At 38.6% G+C, this 19627-nt stretch overlaps 1 protein-coding gene across 2 annotated transcripts in view; it reads right to left on the bottom strand.

Annotated features, from left to right (window-relative positions):
* The window catches only part of PUM3 (pumilio RNA binding family member 3), a 45755-nt gene extending 37122 nt beyond the window's left edge, over positions 1 to 8633 (bottom strand). The window contains exons 1-7 of one of the 2 annotated variants that reach the window (XM_070742601.1): positions 8384 to 8633; positions 5794 to 5879; positions 3672 to 3851; positions 3146 to 3281; positions 2652 to 2727; positions 1260 to 1353; positions 967 to 1033 (exon numbers count right to left, since the gene is read on the bottom strand). In XM_070742601.1, coding sequence (XP_070598702.1) covers positions 967 to 1033; positions 1260 to 1353; positions 2652 to 2727; positions 3146 to 3281; positions 3672 to 3851; positions 5794 to 5869 — 629 coding nt within the window. In that variant the 5' untranslated portion in view covers positions 5870 to 5879; positions 8384 to 8633. The remainder of the gene's footprint in view (positions 1 to 966; positions 1034 to 1259; positions 1354 to 2651; positions 2728 to 3145; positions 3282 to 3671; positions 3852 to 5793; positions 5880 to 8383) is intronic. The other variant, XM_070742603.1, reaches the window with a different exon arrangement.
* Positions 8634 to 19627: the final 10994 nt, after the last annotated feature.

Here is a 19627-nt window from a genome sequence, read left to right as displayed (position 1 = left end):
GGTGGAACAGTGCAGTCAGGCAGTAGGAAAAGCAAGTAGGATGCTTGGCTGCATAGCTAGAGGTATAACAAGCAGGAAGAGGGGAATTATGATCCCGCTTTATAGAGCATTGGTGAGACCACATTTGGAATACTGTGTTCAGTTCTGGAGACCTCACCTACAAAAAGATATTGACAAAATTGAACGGGTCCAAAGACAGGCTACAAGAATGGTGGATGGTCTAAAGCATAAAACGTATCAGGAAAGACTTAATGAACTCAATCTGTATAGTCTGGAGGACAGAAGGAAAAGGGGGGACATGATCGAAGCATTTAAATATGTTAAAGGCTTAAATAAGGTCCAGGAGGGAAGTGTTTTTAATAGGAAAGTGAACACAAGAACAAGGGGACACAATCTGAAGTTAGTTGGGGTAAAGATCTAAAGCAACATGAGAAAAAATTATTTTACTGAAAGAGTAGTAGAACCTTGGAACAAACTTCCAGCAGACGTGGTAGATAAATCCACAGTAACTGAATTTAAACATGCCTGGGATAAACATATATCCATTGTAAGATAAAATACAGGAAATAGTATAAGGGCAGAATAGATGGACCATGAAGTCTTTTTCTGCCGTCAGACTTCTATGTTTCTATGTTTTTGAAAAATTAAGACCTGATCAGACTGAGACTTGATTCTCTACCCTTTTCAGTTATTAATCTGTTTCATGGTTTTAAATCCATTTTTTTCAAAACCTTGAATACCCCTGTTTAGGGAAGCCTTTTTCAAATGTAATTTTTAGAGAGCTTTTGTATAGCAAAGGGAAAGGGATAACTATATATTCCACATTGTTCTAAAGAAAAGTGTTTCAGAACCCAGTTTTTAATTTTTCAAATTCAAACAAAACAGGAGGAAAACAAGCACTGTCGCTCTTTAGTCAAAAGTGAGGCTATGGAAGAATGGAAGTACAAGGGTGCACTGACTACTTACCCATACATGAGAAGTTTCTTCACAATGTTCCTAGAATACTTGGACTTACTTAATTCTGTGAAGCTTTCTGTGGGACGGAAAACCATAGTGAGAAACTGTCCCCATGAAGCAGTGTTTCCCAACCTTGGCAACTTGAAGATATTTGGACTTCAACTCCCAGAATTCCCCAGCCAGCGAATGCTAGCTGGGGAATTCTGGGAGCTGTAGTCCAAATATCTTCAAGTTGCCACGGTTGGGAAACACTGCCATAAAGTATGTTAGAGGCCAACCCGGACTCTTTGAAGAAGTGTTACCTTTTAATTCTTCAAATACTTCTTGCCTTTGTTCTTCACTGCCAAACTGAATGTAACACTGAATGACACGTGTGGAGTCGTGAGCAAATGCCATCTGAGGAGAGAGAAACTTACATGTCATTTAGGTAGAATCTTATTTAGTGCATCTTGGGACATGATCGAAACATTTAAATATGTTAAAGGGTTAAATAAGGTCCAGGAGGGAAGTGTTTTTAATAGGAAAGTGAACACAAGAACAAGGGGACACAATCTGAAGTTAGTTGGGGGAAAGATCAAAAGCAACATGAGAAAATGTTATTTTACTGAAAGAGTAGTAGATTCTTGGAACAAACTTCCAGCAGACGTGGTAGATAAATCCACAGTAACTGAATTTAAACATGCCTGAGATGAACACATATCCATTCTAAGATAAAATACAGAAAATAGTATAAGGGCAGACTAGATGGACCAGGAGGTATTTTTCTGCCGTCAGACTTCTATGTTTCTATGTTTGTTGCTTTTTAAATATTCAGCAATAATGTAAATAGATTATTGCTATAACTGGTGGAGTTATAAAGAAATACAATAATGTACGACCAAAAGCAAGAGTACCAAGAATGGTATGGCGTTTCAAAAAGAAATAAAACTAATCTGAAACCTATTTCTTCAATAACTTACACTTCTCCAAGATCTGGAATGCCAAGCAGTTCTTACAAATTGTTACCTTTCTAATGAGCTCACTGTATGTTAGCCTCCTACATATTTTATTCTTTCGTAAGTCTCAGGAGTAGTGAAGGACTGCAAAAAAATGTACTACCACTGTGGGTGTGGTTTATTTTGTGGGCATGGCTTGCTGGCCATGTGACCAGGTGGGAGTGGCTTGACAATCATGTGACCAGGGGGTGGCTTAAAGGTCATGTGACTAGGTGGGAGTGGCTTCCCTGCCAAGTTTTCAAATAGATGCTTGGATTCTTTTTCAGTTGATTAAATCACGTTATTTGAATAGCCAGAAAAAGGATAAATGATAGACAGCATTATTTGTTTAGGAGCACAATAACATTTTAAGGTTTTGTACTGAACACACAAGGTTCAGTATGATAACAGATTAGACAAGTAGCTCAATTTTATTTAATTGACATAAAAGTTCAGTTCTAGATAATGATTAAAACTTTTATGAGTAACTCTGGATAGCTAGTGATAGCTATCTGTCTATAGCAAAATAAATTATGGCAAGTTTATGCAAAAAAAGAGAAAAGAAATGAAATCGTCCAGATTTCAGCTCCCTCTCCTATGGAGAAAATAATACATCTTTGAATAAACTTGTTTGCTATTCACATATTCACTATTCAGCAATTTATGAATTGCACTGCTTCTACTACATTTCAAAATATATACATGCTTTATATTTCTTACATCTTTAATTTTTCCATGAAGTAACTTCTGAAGATCACACAACAGCTTCTTGCGGTTTTCCTTGTCGCAGTTTTTTCTACAATTGCACCCAGGAGTAAAGCAATAGTTTATTATTTTTGTTTTGACAGTTCTAATTCTGTTAGCATTCTTAAACTATCAGGACAAATGTATTTACAACACCACACAGATTAACTAAGTACACAACAATAACCAAATAACGTATGAGTTGAGCCTTCTGGGCATCAATTATCTCCTTCTCTATTATATTTTCTTTATAAGATGCTATCTATCTATCCATCCACCGACACACCCTCCCTCCATTATTACTAATATATTTATCATATCCAAGCATCAACCGAGCCCTTAATTTGGCAAAAATGATCTCTGACTCTTCAGAAAGATCACCTCTGCACAAAGACTAAGTAAATTTCTGCACTGAAGAAAAAGAAAAATAGACATTAAGTTATTAACTATACAAATGTGGCAATAATTACCGCCGTAGAGCTTCCCAAATCTGTTTTCCTTTAATAATTATATCATAATTAGTCCTGTCATTCAGCTGACGGCTCTGTTTTAGCTCCTTCTTCTTCTTCTTGATATCACCCCACTTAGGCTTTTTAGGTTGAGAGCCTAATGATAAATAAATAAAGTAAAATGCAGTTTTAGAGGAGATTAATATGTAGTGAACACCGTCTGTACTAATTAATACTGCACCAAATGTTTAAACTTATGTTTTTCTGGGTTCTCATCCAAGATCTTCAACTAATTTTGGTTCATTTTGTCCTAAGTGTAATTTCAGCAATGTCTGGTCTTGAAGAAACAGCTAACTTTTAATTCATTTAAAACCTGTATAAACTGGTCAGTGTTGAATCAAAGAATGAGTCTATTCTGATGTGTCTGATTTGGAAGTGTCAGAGGTTCTTTTATAGCCTTTCTACCCAAGGACCCTTTTTAAAACTGTAAAACTGCTGAAGGAAGATATTAGATGAGTACATTTAACTTTCAGAAGCACATTCTTACCTTCTGTATCACCTTGAAACTTGCGCTTTCTGGAAACATTTCCTGAGAGTTGCTTACTTTTCCAAGGTTTCATGCCAGTTTTATCAGGTTTTTTGCCTCCTTTTCCGGTTTTCTTAGATTTAAATTTGGGTTTGATATCTTCATTTTTTCTAATGACTCTCTTTGGATGACCAGGATCTGCTTTAATGTTTTAAAGAAAGAGTTCCCAAAATCAACAAACTATTTGTTTACATCTCTAAGTATTATATTGTATTTATTCTTAACCCATCTTTGACAATTTAATTCCTAGTCTCCAAGTACTTTCATCAATTGAAATTAAACTGTATTTTGTACAGTTCATATTGTTGCTAAACAATGACCAGAATACCTCCGAGACCGCTTTCTGCTGCATGAATCCCAGCGACTGGTCAGGTCCCACAGAACTGGCCTTCTCTAGGTTCCATCAACTAGACAATGTTGTTTGGCGGGACCTAGGGGGAGAGCCTTCTCTGTGGGGGCCCCGGCCCTCTGGAATCAGCTTCCCCCAGAGATTCGCACTGCCCCCACCCTCCTCACCTTCCGTAAGAATCTGAAGACTCATTTATGCCGCCAGGCTTGGGGCCATTAGATTCTTGCCCCCTGGCCAATGAATGTTTTGATAGGATGTTGAGCGAATGGAAGGATTGTTTTTTATGCTTTTGGGGTTTTTAGATTTTTAATTAATTAATTGGATCCAAGATATTTTATATTGTTTATTACATGTGGTGAGCTGCCCCGAGTCCTCGGAGAGCGGCGAGAGAAATCCAAAAAATAAATAAATAAAATAAATAAACATACTTAGATCATGAAAAAAACTTGTTTGGTTTCAAACAAAATATTCAAAAGATAGAAAAACCAGTATACACAAGCATATAAATTCTAATTAATAACATGAGGACTCTAGAAAGAAAGAAAAAACTGTTCTGCAACATTTAGATACTGTATTACAAATGCCAACCTCTGCCAGTATATATGGAATAATTACTATGCAAATGAGCAACTATTAAACTTGCTATCAGTAGTAAAGATAAATCACACATCCAGAAGTCTCAATCAACTACTCCTAAATGCAAATGGGACTCGAAGTTGTAGTCCAGCAGGATCTAGAACAGTGGTTCTCAACCTTTCTAATGCCGTGACCCCTTAATACAGTTCCTCATGCTGTGATGAACCCCAACAATAAGTTTAGTGCCAATTCTGCCAACGGAGCTTTAAGCTGATTGGCAGGAAGGTCAGAGGGATACACCCACTGTAAACGCCTGATTGGTCAGATTGTAAAAATATGTTCCAAGGAAACAGAATAGAAGCTTTAGTTCCTAACACCATGGAAAATTTGTCTTTTCCCATGGTCTTAGGACTTAGGCGATTCCTGTGAAATGGCCGTTCGATCCTCAAGTGGGTCTCGACACTCAGGTTGAGAGCCACTTATCTAGACGGATAAACTGTATGTCACAGAAGTGAATACATTCCCTCAAATTCTGTAAATATTTAAGTACTGTACAGTAGAGTCTCGATTATCCGACATAAATGGGTGGGCTGATAGTTGAATAGCCGAAAATGTTGGATAATCTAGAGGGTCTAAGAAAAGCCTTGAAATCACTATGAATTGCAAACGTATTGAAGTTTTATTGCAAGTTTCTACTCCATTGATACAACGACCTTCTTGCTTTTCATTACAATGTTTGGGGCTCTGCACTTCACCTTCCCCATCACGGCTGCCATGTTTGGAGGCATGTCTGGGGGCTCAGAAATGCCTACAGCCATGCCAAATAGCATCGAATAATCCGGAATGTCGGGTGACTGAAGGATGGATAATCAAGACTCTACTGTACTGTATATCTTTTCAAGTGACGGCACTGATGAAATGACCCTTGGCTACAATGTAAAGTAGTGAATATACAGCTTGTATAATGTAGTGAATATACAGCTTGTATAAGTGTAAATGTGCTGTCCCCTCAAAATAACACAACACACAGCTAAAATCACATTTCCTATATTTTATGATTTTTACCTACAAATATCTATTAAACCTATTCTTATCAAACACAATCCACCACCCATGTCAGATTTAGAAAATGTGTATCTTGTAATATACTTATCTCACCATTATTCTTTGTTAGCTTCTTTTTACCACGCCCAGCTTTTCCACCTTTACCAATAAATTTTCTTTTGGTGTCCATTAATTTAATGCTGAAAAACAGAGAAAAGTATCGTGACTGGTTCCCGTATCCCATTCCTCATAAATACATAATTCAAGATTGCAGAAGGTCTAGAAATCAACTTTTTCCATTCTGAAATGTGACAGATATAGATTGCGACAAGCCCATAACTCTCAGTCAACCCGTGCAATGTTGCTGAGTTATTTAAATGTCTTTGAATTTTAAGACATTTAAAAGTATCAAGGATATAAAAGTATAAAAGTCTGCAATAGACAAAAAGGCAATGATAAATTTGACATTTCATCTTTGATGTTTTTTTAACTACTTTTTGTGAGGTTGCAAGTTGCTGTCAATTCATTAGATAAAATAATTGGGATTAGTATATTTTTTTTACAAAAACAATATAAATACTAGTCATATCACATCAATGTGGCTGGAGATCTAAAAGTTTATGGAAAATATTTAAAAAAATAATTTAGGAAAAAATAGCACCATTTTGATGGATTCTATTAGAATCCATCAAAAACTCAGGACTATTACCATGGTTGGGAATATATTTTCAAACCATCACATTGGCATTTGGACAGATGTAAAACACTGCCTTATAGCGTTATGCCAGAAATATACCTGGTATTATTTTTAATATTTTTATTGTCTACGTGGTAAATACTCTACAAATAAACAGCAACAATTACCTGAGGTTGCCTTTGATTTTAGCCAGTAAAAGAGAGCAACCTTGGAAAGGAACCGTAAAACTGCAAATAAGCCCCAAGGCCCTTAATAGGAATTGCTAAGTTACTCTTTTCAGTTCACCATCTCCAAGCTTCCCAAAAGATTATTACACTGTTACTGTGTGTAGTTTCATGGTGTTGCCTCAGATGGAATTTATCTTATTAGATTTTCCTCCTGCCTGCACTTTTAAGAAACCCAAGGCAGCAAACATTCATAATTATTATAATTTATTATATTTGTATTTCTTCTCACTCCACTTTCGCCCTCCAAAGCAACAACCTTGTGAGGTGTAGCTTGGATTTAGAGAGAGAGAGAGTGCGACTGGTCCAAAGACACCCACTTGGCTTTCGTTCTTGAAGCAGGACTCGAACTCCTGGTTTCCAGCCTGGTGCCTTAACCACTACACAAAACTGGCTAAGATAACTTTTACAGGCTAAGAAAAGTTGACTAAGATAAGATCATTTCAGGACGGGTTGGATCAGAAAAGGGATGGATCCACTATTCTTGATGTCATAAAAGCTTTTATTTTTATTTTTTTATTTTTTTATTTATTTGGTCAAGTAGGTACTGTATTGGTAGTATACAAAGATATAACAATGTTTATATACATGATATTAGTAAGAGAGAAACATTAAGACAGGGGAGAGTAGGCACGCTGGTGCACTTATGCATGCCTCTTACTGACCTCCTAGGAATCGGGTGAAGTCAACAGTGGATAGTCTAAAGGGAAAAGTTTTGGGGGTTAGGTAATGATACCACAGAGTTAGATAGTGAGTTCCATGCATCAACTACTTGGTTACTAAAGTCATATTTCCTGCAGTTTGTACGACTTTAGTAACCGGGTAGCTGATGCATGGAACTCACTGACCGTAATATCATCACCTAACCCCCAAAGCTTTACCCTTAGATATCCACTATTGACCTCTCCCGATTCCTAAGAGGTCAGTAAGGGGTGTGCATGTGCACCAGCGTGCCTTCCATCCCGTCCTAATGTTTCTTTTTTACTAGTATCATGTATATGAATATTATTATATCTTTGTATACCACCAATATGTACTTGATAAAACAAATAAAATAAATAAATAAATAAAAATAAATACTGTATCTGTTGTGTGCTGGTTGGTGTGTTATTGTTATTGAAGCTGAAGTAATCATGGACAGGAAAGACATTGTAGCAGATGATTTTATGGGCTATGCTAACTTTTTATATATATGCAACCATCAGGGTTACTTTTACAAGAAATAGTTCATCTTCTACCGCTTATGTATATGAGAAACTGTATGCTAAGGTCACTGGATCACAATATTAGAAGGATGAACAAGAGCTGAAAGCCCAGCCAGGCAACCTCCACTGATCCCACTACTGTACTGGGATATTATGGGAATTGTAGTCTAAACCAAGGGTCACCAACCTTGGCTACTTTAAGACTTGTGGACTTCAACTACCAGAATTCTGAGAGTTGAAGTCCACAAGTCTTAAAGTAGCCACGGTTGGAGGTCCCTGGTCTATACCCAGCTAGGACAGTAATCAAGTCATTCCTGCCTCGGGGATAATCACAAGGAGGGAAACAGCTATCGTACAGAATGCCTTCCCCAAATTTGCCTTCCTATTAATTTGCGCAGGAGGAACGGGTAGCAACAGATGGACTACAACTCCCATAAGCCGTAATAAAGCGCAAGGAGCCCATGCAAGCTGAGGAAAGAGCCCATCGGGCTCAGCGAAGATATGTCTCGGAGAGCCTCGCTCGAAATTCCCAAACCACAAGTCAACCGCCGCCGTCTAACACTCGCAGGAGGACTCACCTGCTCCCGGCCGCACGTGTCCCTCTCCTTCCGATACTTCTTCTCTTGTTTTCCCCCCTGCTTCCGGTTACAGGCTACGTTTTCTCAGTCGATCTTGCTCGACAGCGACTCGCGGCTTCGCGACTGTGTCACAAAAGCGCGGCCGTAAAAAAAAAAAAGCAAGGCGGAGCAATCTCCAGCGGCGGGATTACAACTCCTAGACTGGAGGGAACCGAAGACGCTTGAAGCGGCTCTTCCGGTTCCCAATTGAGCCATGGCAGCTGACAGAGCACCATGGAGATTGAGTGATAGAGTGGCTTTATCGAGTCACATCCGGCCTTCTGCTTCCAGCGTAGTTATAGAATGTAATTCTTTATTGGCCAAGTGTGATTGGACACACAGGGAATTTGTATTAGATGTACAGTATATGCTCGCAGTGTACATAAGGAGAATAGAATACATTCATCAAGAATAAAAAGATACACTTAGTGACTAATAAGCTATCAAATTGTAGTGGGAACCGAAAGCAATAATTTTAAAGTGCTACGTTGGCTGGGTTTCGCTGTGATCGAAGCAGCCGTCGCCCATAGATCCGTTCTTCAACCTCATGCTCCTCCTAAAGCGGTTTCATTTATTTATTTAATTCGTCAAGCATGTATTAGATAATTTATAAAAATACACTGCTCAAAAAAAGGGAGAACACTCAAATAACACATTCTAGATTTGAATGAATGAAATATTCTCATTGAATACTTTGTTCTGTACAAAGCATGTGAAATTGATTGTCAATCAGTGTTGCTTCCTAACTGGACAGTTTGATTTCACAGAAGTTTGATTTACTTGGAGTTATATTGTGTTGTTTAAGTGTTCCCTTTATTTTTTTGAGCATGATTGGATACATGCAATGGATACAAATAAAAGGGAATATTAGGACAGGGACGGTAGGTACCCTGGTCTATGTGCTTATGCATATCCCTTAAAGACCTCTTAGGAACTGTTAGGGGTTGTTTTTTTTAATTCTTAGGCATATTGTGCAGTTTCCATAATTCTCCAGTCTGGGGAGCAAAATATTGAAGTCCAACCTGGCAGAGGGTTGGGAAAGACTGCTGTAGGAATTCAATTCAATTCAATTTATTAGATTTGTGTCCCACTCCTCACCTAGAAAAATGAAATATCTTAGGAAGTATTTTTAAAGACAGAACATTATATAGAATATCACCAGAAACATGCTTTTAGACAAGGAAAAAGACTCACTCTTAGTAGCCACTGCCTTGTCAATGTGCCATCAAGGAATGGCCCAGCTCACCTTCCTTAATAGCTGGGCCAATCTATTCTACATAACAAACAACAACCATATTAGGAATTGCCCAAAGCCTTTTCATTCCACCATTACCCAGCAAAGGGTCAGCCAAACTTGAACTTAAAAGCACAGCCTAGAGAATTGCTTCTGCATGGCACCGAGTGAATCTGACAACCAATCAGAGTGCATTTTTTATACAGGAACAGAAAACTCTGAACTGGGGCCCAGCAGAAGTTATAAAAACTCAGATATTTTTAGCAACCGCCCTTATTTTTCCTCTGGACCCAAAATCTGGAAGCATGTAATCCACCTTTTCTGTACAGGAGCTCATGCCATGTACTCCTGTGCCATGTCCTTCTGTCCACCATTAAACCTTCTTTCCAAGCAACCGCCATGAATCCAGTGTTTTTTTCCCCACTTGAAACTGAACCCAGAAAAATAATACTTCCAACATTGGATTGCAGGACTTCTGCAATAGAAGTCTGGTTTCTGTATTTATTAATATATCTCATCTTTCCTTTTAGGGGTTTGAGGGTAAGGAGTGCTGTCTCCTCCCCTTCTTCCTATACCAGTGTTTCCCAACCTTGGCATCTTGAAGAGATCTGGACTTCAACTCCCAGAATTCCCCAGCCAGCCAGCGAATGCTGGCTGGGGAATTCTGGGAGTTGAAATCCAGATTTCTTCAAGTTGCCAAGGTTGGGAAACACTGTCCTATACCACCAACTCAATGAGTAGATGGAGATCATAAAGGGAGAAAATAGGTTCTTGCATTTAGCATCATTATTAACAGAATAGACAATTTAGTTGTCAAATCTCTTCTTAAAAACTTTCAGTGATTCAGGATCTACAACTTCTGGAGGCAAGTTGTTCAACTGATTAATTGTTCTGTCAGGAAATTTCTCCTTTAGTTCTAGGTTGCTTCTTGTCCTGCCTTGGGGTGCTTTAATTTAGAGAATAGCTTGATGCTTGACTCCCTCTTCTTTGTGGCAGCCCTTCAGATATCAGGACACTGCTGTCATGTCACCCCTAATCTTTTAATTAAACATTGTTGATCTTCTCTACGCTTTCTAGAGTTTCAACATTTTTTTTTAACATCACTTCACATAATCTTGATTCTATCCCTCTGTTAATGCAACCTAAAACTATTGGCTTTTTTGGCTGCTGCAGCACAGGACTTATTCATATTTAAGTGATTATCCAATAGGATTCTAAGACTGTTCAAGAGTTCCAAATCATTATCAATTGAGCCTACATCTGAAGATTGGTGGTCTTACTTGGGGGAAGTGATACCTGCCTCCCACTGTGTTATGAAATTAAAGACCCTCAGGTGCTGTTCACTTCTCAGTTTGAGCCCATTAATGAGTAAATGCATAGCTGCTGTTAGATGGAAAGCTTACAGGATGTCAATTCAAAAGGCATGCCACTGTAATTTTTTTTGTTTTGTAAGAACAGCAATGAAAGGGGACAGTTGTGGACTTTCAAAATGGAAAATGATGTCTTTGAATGATTGAAACATGGGTTTTTTGTGTGGAGCTCAGCAAATCATAAGTATTTGGATGACTTTGTTATAGGTGGTTTTTTTTTAAAAAATGTTTGTTTGGATTTCTATATTGTTGCTTTTTAATATCCTATGAGTTGCCCAAGGTTGCGAGAATGAAATGAGAGACCATCTACATTGCTAAAATACATACAATGTTCCATGCTGAAACAGTATCTGCAATCCAAGAACAGGGTGAATTGGAGAACAATTTTTCAAACTTCATAAATAAAATCAACATTTTATCTATGCCACAAGACTTCAGGTTCATCATAATTTTGTATATAAAGTGATTTTAAATAATAATTTTCAGAAATATTAACATTCTTCCAGCTGCCAACCCACAGAAGTGTACAAGCTATGGGTATAAATAGGGAAATTTTCTATGATCCAAATAAAGATTATCACAATTTTTCTGTGTTACAGCCAGAAATTAGCAGATGTGGCCTCCATTTAAAAAAAGGCACATCATTGGATTATGTTCAATTATGGAGCCATTGCAGATGCACAAACTCTCCCAGACATATGTATGGTGATGGGTATCCTAGTTATTGTAACACTACAGTCACTTGTCATGTGATCCATTGTTTTGTCTCTTCAGAGCCATCTTTGTGCTGGCCTTGTCTAGACTAATTTGTCTAGCAAATTAGTTTCTTGGTTTATGTGCTTGAAAACCATGCTGTAGGAATCCTCTTTACTAATTTGAATTTACCAATTTGAAAAAGATGTTGTATTTATTAAAGTCAAGCTAGAGTGTAGATGACCAAATTAGTCATTGATTTAATTTGAAATCCCATCTTTTTATGCCATTTTATGTTGAATAAAAAACAGAGCCACCACCAGATGGCACTCACATTTCAGTCAAAGCAAAGTTACACTTATATTTGCCCAGAGAATTAAGTATAATAGTAATACTTTGAATAACACTTGGAAAAATTAATTCTTACATATCATTGTGTTGGTTATGACCTATAAAGCCCTTCATGGCATCGGGCCAGAATACCTCTGGGACCGTCTTCTGCCGCACAAATCCCAGCGACCGGTTAGGTCCCACAGAGTCGGCCTTCTCTGGGTCCCGTCGACTAAACAATGTCGTCTGGCAGGAGCCAGGGGCAGAGCCTTCTCTGTGGTGGCCCCAACCCTCTGAAACCAGCTCCCCCCAGAGATTAGAATTGCCCCCACCCTCCTTGACTTTTGACTTAAAACCCACCTCTGTCGTCAGGCATGGGGGAATTGAGATATTCCTTTCCCCCCAGGCCTATGCAAGTTATGCATGGTGTGCTTGTGTGTATGTTTTGTTTTTTAATAAGGGATTTTTTAAATGATTTTTTAATTATTGGATTTGTAATATATTGTTTCTATTGTTGCTGTGAGCCGCCCCAAGTCTGCGGAGAGGGGCGGCATACAAATCTAATAAATAATAATAATAATAATAATTAATACGTGTGTTAGTCTTTCAAAAAAACATTTCTGTCTGATCATTAGCCTTGCTCTGCTTCATTTCCTTCCTGTCTCTCTCACATGTTCTTCCCATTATAGCAAGTTCAGGCTAGCCCACTGCAGGAGTCCCAATGAAGTCTGTCCAATTTTAAGTGAATCTGTAATATCCTTTGCAGGAGCAACAATAACTTACATTATAGCATCCCATCCCTGGGAGATATCCTGGAAGGGTGGAACAATTTGATTCATTCTATAGCAAGTGTTCTATGCAATATTGTTGCATATGTTGATAAGTTCTTAATTGCAAAAACCCTTGTTTTAGGTTAGTCAAGGCCTACTTAAATTATGAAAAGGTCAGATATGCCAATTTGGGGTCTCATTTTTAACTGCAAGTAGAGGAAGATATTTTTTTCATGAACAACAATTTTCTGACATTATAAAGGGATTGGTAATGGAATAAACATTCCTAGATTTCTTAAGTTACATGGATTGTTATCTCCAATGGTCAACTTGCTAAGCAGAACAAGCAGAACAAGGTAATTGAAACAGATGTCCATGTGCCGCCTCTATGTTGGTTGAGACAGACAGGATTCCCTTGAGTACCATTTGTTGGGGGTGAAGGGAAACGGAATATTCTGCCTTCACTTTCTGCTCAAGATCCCCATGTACAATTGTTGGGTCACTGTGTGACACAGAATGCTGGATTCAATGGGCTTTGGCCCGATTCAGCATGGCTCTTCTTATGTTCTAACATAGTCTGATAATAATGATGCAACCTTACATTGTGTTAAAATATAAATTATGTATATTAGATATGGCCTTTTAATAGAATATTTCATTGTGAACATGGTGAGTCTAAAACTGTGATGGTGAACCTATGCCACGCGTGCCACAGGTGGCACATGGAGGCCACTCTTCCGGCACGTGAGCCATGGCACAGCTGAGCTCCGCTATGCCCGCGCACTTCCTGCCGGCCAGCTGATTTTTGGATCTCTGCAGCCCTGATGTTTAATCAAAGTGCAGTTAACACTGTATACAAGCCATCAAGAATGTAACTATTTCCAACAGGAATCGGAAGTGCCTCACAGGAGCAGATAGAGGTAAATCCTAGAGAGGCAGGAAATGCATCACTGAACAATGAGATGAATGCTAGAAAGGAATAAAGCTGCATACAAGGCCAATATAACACCTGTAACAGACTGGCATTGAGGCAGATTCCCATTATCACTGCTAATGGTGCGCTGCGCACATAGCTTCACTTCTCCTGTGTGTGCGCGCATGCATCCCAGTGTGGTTTGGTTCTGTGCATGCAGAAGGAAGCAAAATCTCATGTTGGTACATGCACACAAGATTTCAGTAATTCTTTTGATTCCGTGCATGTGCTGAAGCAAAAAAATCACCGAAATCTTGCACAGGAGGATCCCCTCGCGAGATTTTGCTTCATGCGCAAGTAAAAACACTGGACACATGCATGTGCACCTAGGAGTACAGAAGCTGCATGCACAGAGCAACTTTTACTACTGGTGCGCTTTCTTTAACCGTACCAGTAGCAACCCACTACTGATAGACATGCGCAGGAGGGGCAAGCGTGTAGGGGGGGTACGGTTCCAACTGTACCTTTTTTTTTGTCCCAGGAGGTATTTGGGAGGCCTGCTAGGCCCAAAACGGGACATGGCGATGCGCACACATGCATGGGGGAGAAGGGCACACATTGTACTGTGGGGTGGGCATGAAGATGTGCGCTGTCCTGCACACATGTATGCTTTTGGTACGCAAGGACACAAGGGTTCCCCATCACTGGCCTAAGACATTTTGCTGCCTGTGAAGAACTTGATGACACTATTTTTCCAAATCGTTGATTGAAGGTAGCCAAAGTTGGTACAAATTCAGTGAGGTAATGTGTTCCATCATAGTGAGGTAATGTGTTCCATCAAATTCACAGTGAGGTAACGTGTTCCATCATAGTGAGGTAATGTGTTCCATCAAATTCACAGTGAGGTAATGTGTTCCATCAAATTCGCAGTGAGGTAACGTGTTCCATCATAGTGAGGTAATGTGTTCCATCAAATTCAGTGAGGTAACGTGTTCCATCATAGTGAGGTAATGTGTTCCATCAAATTCATAGTGAGGTAATGTGTTCCATCAAATTCACAGTGAAGTAACGTGTTCCATCATAGTGAGGTAATGTGTTCCATCAAATTCACAGTGAGGTAATGTGTTCCATCATAGTGAGGCAATGTGTTCCTTCAAATTCACAGTGAGGTAATGTGTTCCATCAAATTCAGTGAGGTAATGTGTTCAATTGTTTAGACTTAAGAAAGTTAAAAGTATGTTGTACGGACAATGAATGGAAATGCTTGGGAAGCCCAGAATGAAAAGCTGGAAGGCTGTAACTGCTGCCCTGTCATGGAATAACTTGAGGCAGTGAACCCTTTCTGGTGGAATGGTCTGCAGAGTTCCATAATTTACAGAAATACCTTTGGGTTTAGGATAATACAAAATGTTTTTAATGCAACGAACATGGCCAACCCTGAAGAAGCCACACAATTTTTCAGCCGGAAATGTATTGTGGACTACAAACAGATAAACGCAATGAAAATATCGTCTTCAGGTAAGATTGACTTTATGAAAAATGTTATAAACAGGAAAAAGGTAAAGGATGTTTCACATAAACAGTGTTCCTATTAAATGAGCAGAACTTGCAGTAGAAATGGCAAAAGAATCATGGTGTTATGATTAAAATGAAGTGGGAAAGGAAGAGTGGAAAAAGTTAATTACATTTTGGGTAGAATTCAATAGCTCCAATTGAATTCAGTGTATCTTATTCTTAAAAGTGGTTACAGGATTACATATAGAATCAAAGGATGTTCAAACAAGTTAGGAAGATGGATATTGATACTCCTATTTGCAATATCACATTCTGCAACCTGTAGTTTTTTCAACTTCTCCATCTTGATGCAAATGCTTAGAGATACTTTGACCTGTTTGAAAATACACTGCTCAAAAAAATAAAGGGAACATTTAAACAACACAATATAACTCCAAGTAAATCAAACTTCTGTGAAATCAAACTGTCCACTTAGGAAGCAACACTGATTGACAATCAATTTCACATGCTGTTGTGCACATTCAGCTTTGTGCAGAACAAAGTATTCAATGAGAATATTTCATTCATTCAGATCTAGGACGTGTTATTTGAGTATTCCCTTTATTTTTTTGAGCAGTATAGATTTCCTGGTGAAATGGAAAATAATATCAGGTTCAAACCTAATTTACAGTTTGGCTCGGCAATTTGTAAAATAGCCAGCAAACACTGAGCCAAGTGTTCAAAAATAGTCAGAACTACTTTTTGGATAATTGTTTATTGTTTCAATTAGAAACAATTGTTTTATCACAATGTGCTATTTCTATTGTAGAATTAATTGTAATGGTTTAGAGAAATAACTACAGTTGCTATAAATAAAAAATTATTCTAGACTCGCCCACCCTTTTCAGAGTTACTGATTAGTTTCTTTTGATAAATATAATCTATAGCTCCTTAGTGAACATTTCAAGATGAAGTGGCTCTGGAATTCAGTTTATACGATTCTTTTTACAACATCTCAATAATAGAAAAGGCAAAAGAAATCAATCAATCAATGGGTTATTCATCTTGGTATAATAATAAACAAGGTTAAAAGGTTTATGTTAACAGAAGATCAGTCAAGGCTGCATTATTTCTTGCTTGTCAAGATGTCATGTTATTACATTAGGTCAGTGATGGTGAACCTATAGCATGGATGCTACAGATGGCATGCGGAGCCATACCTGCTGGCACCTGAGCTGTTGCCCTAGCTCAGTTCCTACGTACATGTATGTGCTACGTACATGTATGTGCTGATTTCTGAGAGGGTGTTTTTGGCTTCCAGACTGCCTCTGTGGGGGATGTGGGGGTATTTTACCCTCCCCCAACTCCAGTGAATACTTTGGAGCCTGGGGAGAGTGAAACACGAGCCTACTGGGCCCACCAGTGTTCTGGTTTCTGGTAGAAATTTAGCAATTACAAATAACTCTTATTAAATGCATTATATCTTGAATAAAGAAACTCCATTTATTTCTCTGCTCTTCTGGAATTCAAACACATTTCATATACGCACTTATCAGTTGGTCCGTTATCTCCCTTGACTGCATTTCTCACATTCCTTCTCCACTTAACAAGATTTATTTTCCTAAATGCACGATCTCTAAAAACAGCAGCCCTGACTGTTAATCACACAGAATACTTTTGCTTACTTGAGAGCGGCAAGAAAAAACATCCATTTTTCTCATCGGCAACGTTGACACTCCACCCTTCTTCCCCACTGCCCCCCTGACGTGACAAATACATCACTACAGTATTTAACCCATTCCTCTGCTTAATATCTTCTTCCACACCTCTGTTCTCTACGTTTTTGGGCCCTTCTGAATTTAGGGTTAATCCAGCGAGCGTCTGATTCTCCCTCGCTAGATCCTGAACTCATAGCCCCATCCTGTGGCTGGCCTCCCACCTGTTCTACTACCTGTAACCCCGGGCCCCCCACTAATTCATAAACACTATCTGAATCAGAGTCCTCAATATCTTCATCATCCTCCAACTGACCAGGAGTATGAACAACAACCAGAAGTTGGGAAACAAGCCATTTCCGGCCTCCAGAGGGTTCTGTGTGTGAGAGTGTAAAGCTGTTTTGCCCTTCCCAGACACTGAATTATGGGTTTGGGCACTCGCGCATGTGTGATACCATTCACGCACACACTTTTGGCACCCGAGGGAAAAATGATTCGCCATCACTGCATTAGGCCGTGTCTTGCTTCTTTTTTTAAGACATTGAACATTTGTGAATGTCTAATATATTTGGTTTAAACCTGGTAAGATTACACTGGAAAGTGATTCCTAGCTACCTAGCTATCTATTTATAATTGATTCCATGACTTTGCATGGGACCCAGCATAGTGAAATTGGTCTGTAGTTATCAACAAGAGATGGGTCTCCTTTTTTGAAGATGGGGATGACCATTGCTTTCAACCATAGCTTAGGAAGTGTGCTGGTTCTGAAGGATTTTTTGAAAATTATGCTATTTATCTATTTCTCTATCATCATCTATCAATCATCTGTGTCAGGAGTGTCAAACCGGTAGCCCTCGGGCCAGATGCATCACACACAGGCAACGCCCACTCCAGCTCCACAAATTGGAAAGTCGTGAAATGTCATGTGACAGCAACATAACAATGTAAATTTGACACCTATGATCTAAATCAATCATCTATCAATCATCTAAATTTATAGGCTGCCCATCTTGCTCTCCAAAGCTTCCTTGAATGTTTTTTTTTTAAATTATGCAATCCATCTGAATGTGATGCACTACTTAGGTATTTAAACTATGCCAAATGCTAGTTTTGATGGGAGGACAATTACTCTTTTTTCACACATATTTTTTCCTTTCCTTATTTGTGGGGGAGGTTTAAATTTCTCACGCCTTGAAGCAGTTATACAACACAGGATTACCTTTCACTGCCAAATGCTTTTGGAAATGTTCCATTTAATAATTTTTGCCGTATATTTTCAGCTAATTCTGTCTGGGAGTGATGCTTTTAAAACTGATAATTTGAGACAAAGCCAAATCCTGACTATTTGCTGGTTGTTGGATATATTTTTTTTTTTGGTGGTGACAGATGAATGTGTCTCAACTTCATTTTGAATTATCTAAAACATAATGTTCACTTATTTCAAACAGTAATGAAACACGTGGCATTTGAGAATCCTATCTTGTTTTTCAAGGAAGCTTAATTTTCTTATTTAGATTCTAAGGTCTTTTTTTCCCATGGCAGCCAAATGATATTTTATTATCTTTGAAGATTTGTTTTTGTTTTTTGTTATTTAAATGTCTAGTTAAGTAAAGTTGTGTATCTAAATTGCCTGATTATTTCCTGCAGAGGTATGTTTTTTAATTGATTATGGGCCATCGATTTGTTGTTCACTCTTAGTAATTTGCCCTTTCAGGCCTTCGACAGTGCATTCATTAACATGCCACTAAGTCCCTCTACCTTGCTGCTGGTTTGTTTGTTTGTTTAATTCAACTTCTATGCCACCCAATCCCGAAAGACTCAGGGCGGCTTACAATAAACAATATAAATACAATACAATAAAATGAAGTCGAATATAAAATCTAAAAACAACAAAACCTTCATTAAAAACCCACTATAGAACAGTCACAACAACATGCATACATACCATTCATGCAATTTGGCCATGATGGTTGTTAGTTTATGGCCCCCAGACCTGCCAGCAAAGCCAGGACTTCGTGGTCTTACCGAAGGCCAGTAGGGTGGGAGGAGTGCGGACATCGGGGGGAGGGAGAGTTGATTCCATAGAGCTGGGGCAGCAACAGAGAAGGCCCTCCCCTGCGGTCCTGCCAACCTTCATTGCTTGATTGTCTTCTCTTCTTTCCTTCCACTTTTCCCAGTACTACAACTTTCTCCAAAAGAACCTTTGCATCATGTGTCTGAAGAAGGATAACTTGAGCATGGTCAAGACTCCAGGTCAATTTTTTCAATGATCCATTTGTTTATTTTCTTGGCTATATCCAGGGTGTTCTCAAAAATCTCCCATACCAAAATTCTGAAGTGTCAGTACTGTTTCTATTCCTGCTTCTTTAAGTCCAACTCTTCCTTCACAGATCACCACATTGCTTGCACTGTTATGATCTTTGTAGACACATTGCAGCATCTGAATTTTTTTTTCAAAGCCTTCAGTAGATGTAGAGCTATCATATATGGGATGCATAATATATAGGTGATTTTCTTTTTATCTTGCTACGTTCACTAATTTCCTTGAAATTGTCAAGATTATTAAAGTCTTTGATCCAAATTTTGTTTGCAAATCTGTAATCTGCAAGTCTTTTTGATGCTTTGGGGTCATTGATAAGAGTTTAGCTTGCCCTTTGCTTTCTCCCATTACCACTTGTGATCAAGT

This window comes from Erythrolamprus reginae, chromosome 2 (genome assembly GCF_031021105.1).
Source record: "Erythrolamprus reginae isolate rEryReg1 chromosome 2, rEryReg1.hap1, whole genome shotgun sequence".
Classification (NCBI taxonomy): domain Eukaryota; kingdom Metazoa; phylum Chordata; class Lepidosauria; order Squamata; family Dipsadidae; genus Erythrolamprus; species Erythrolamprus reginae.
This window is presented reverse-complemented; position numbering and strand designations above follow the sequence as displayed.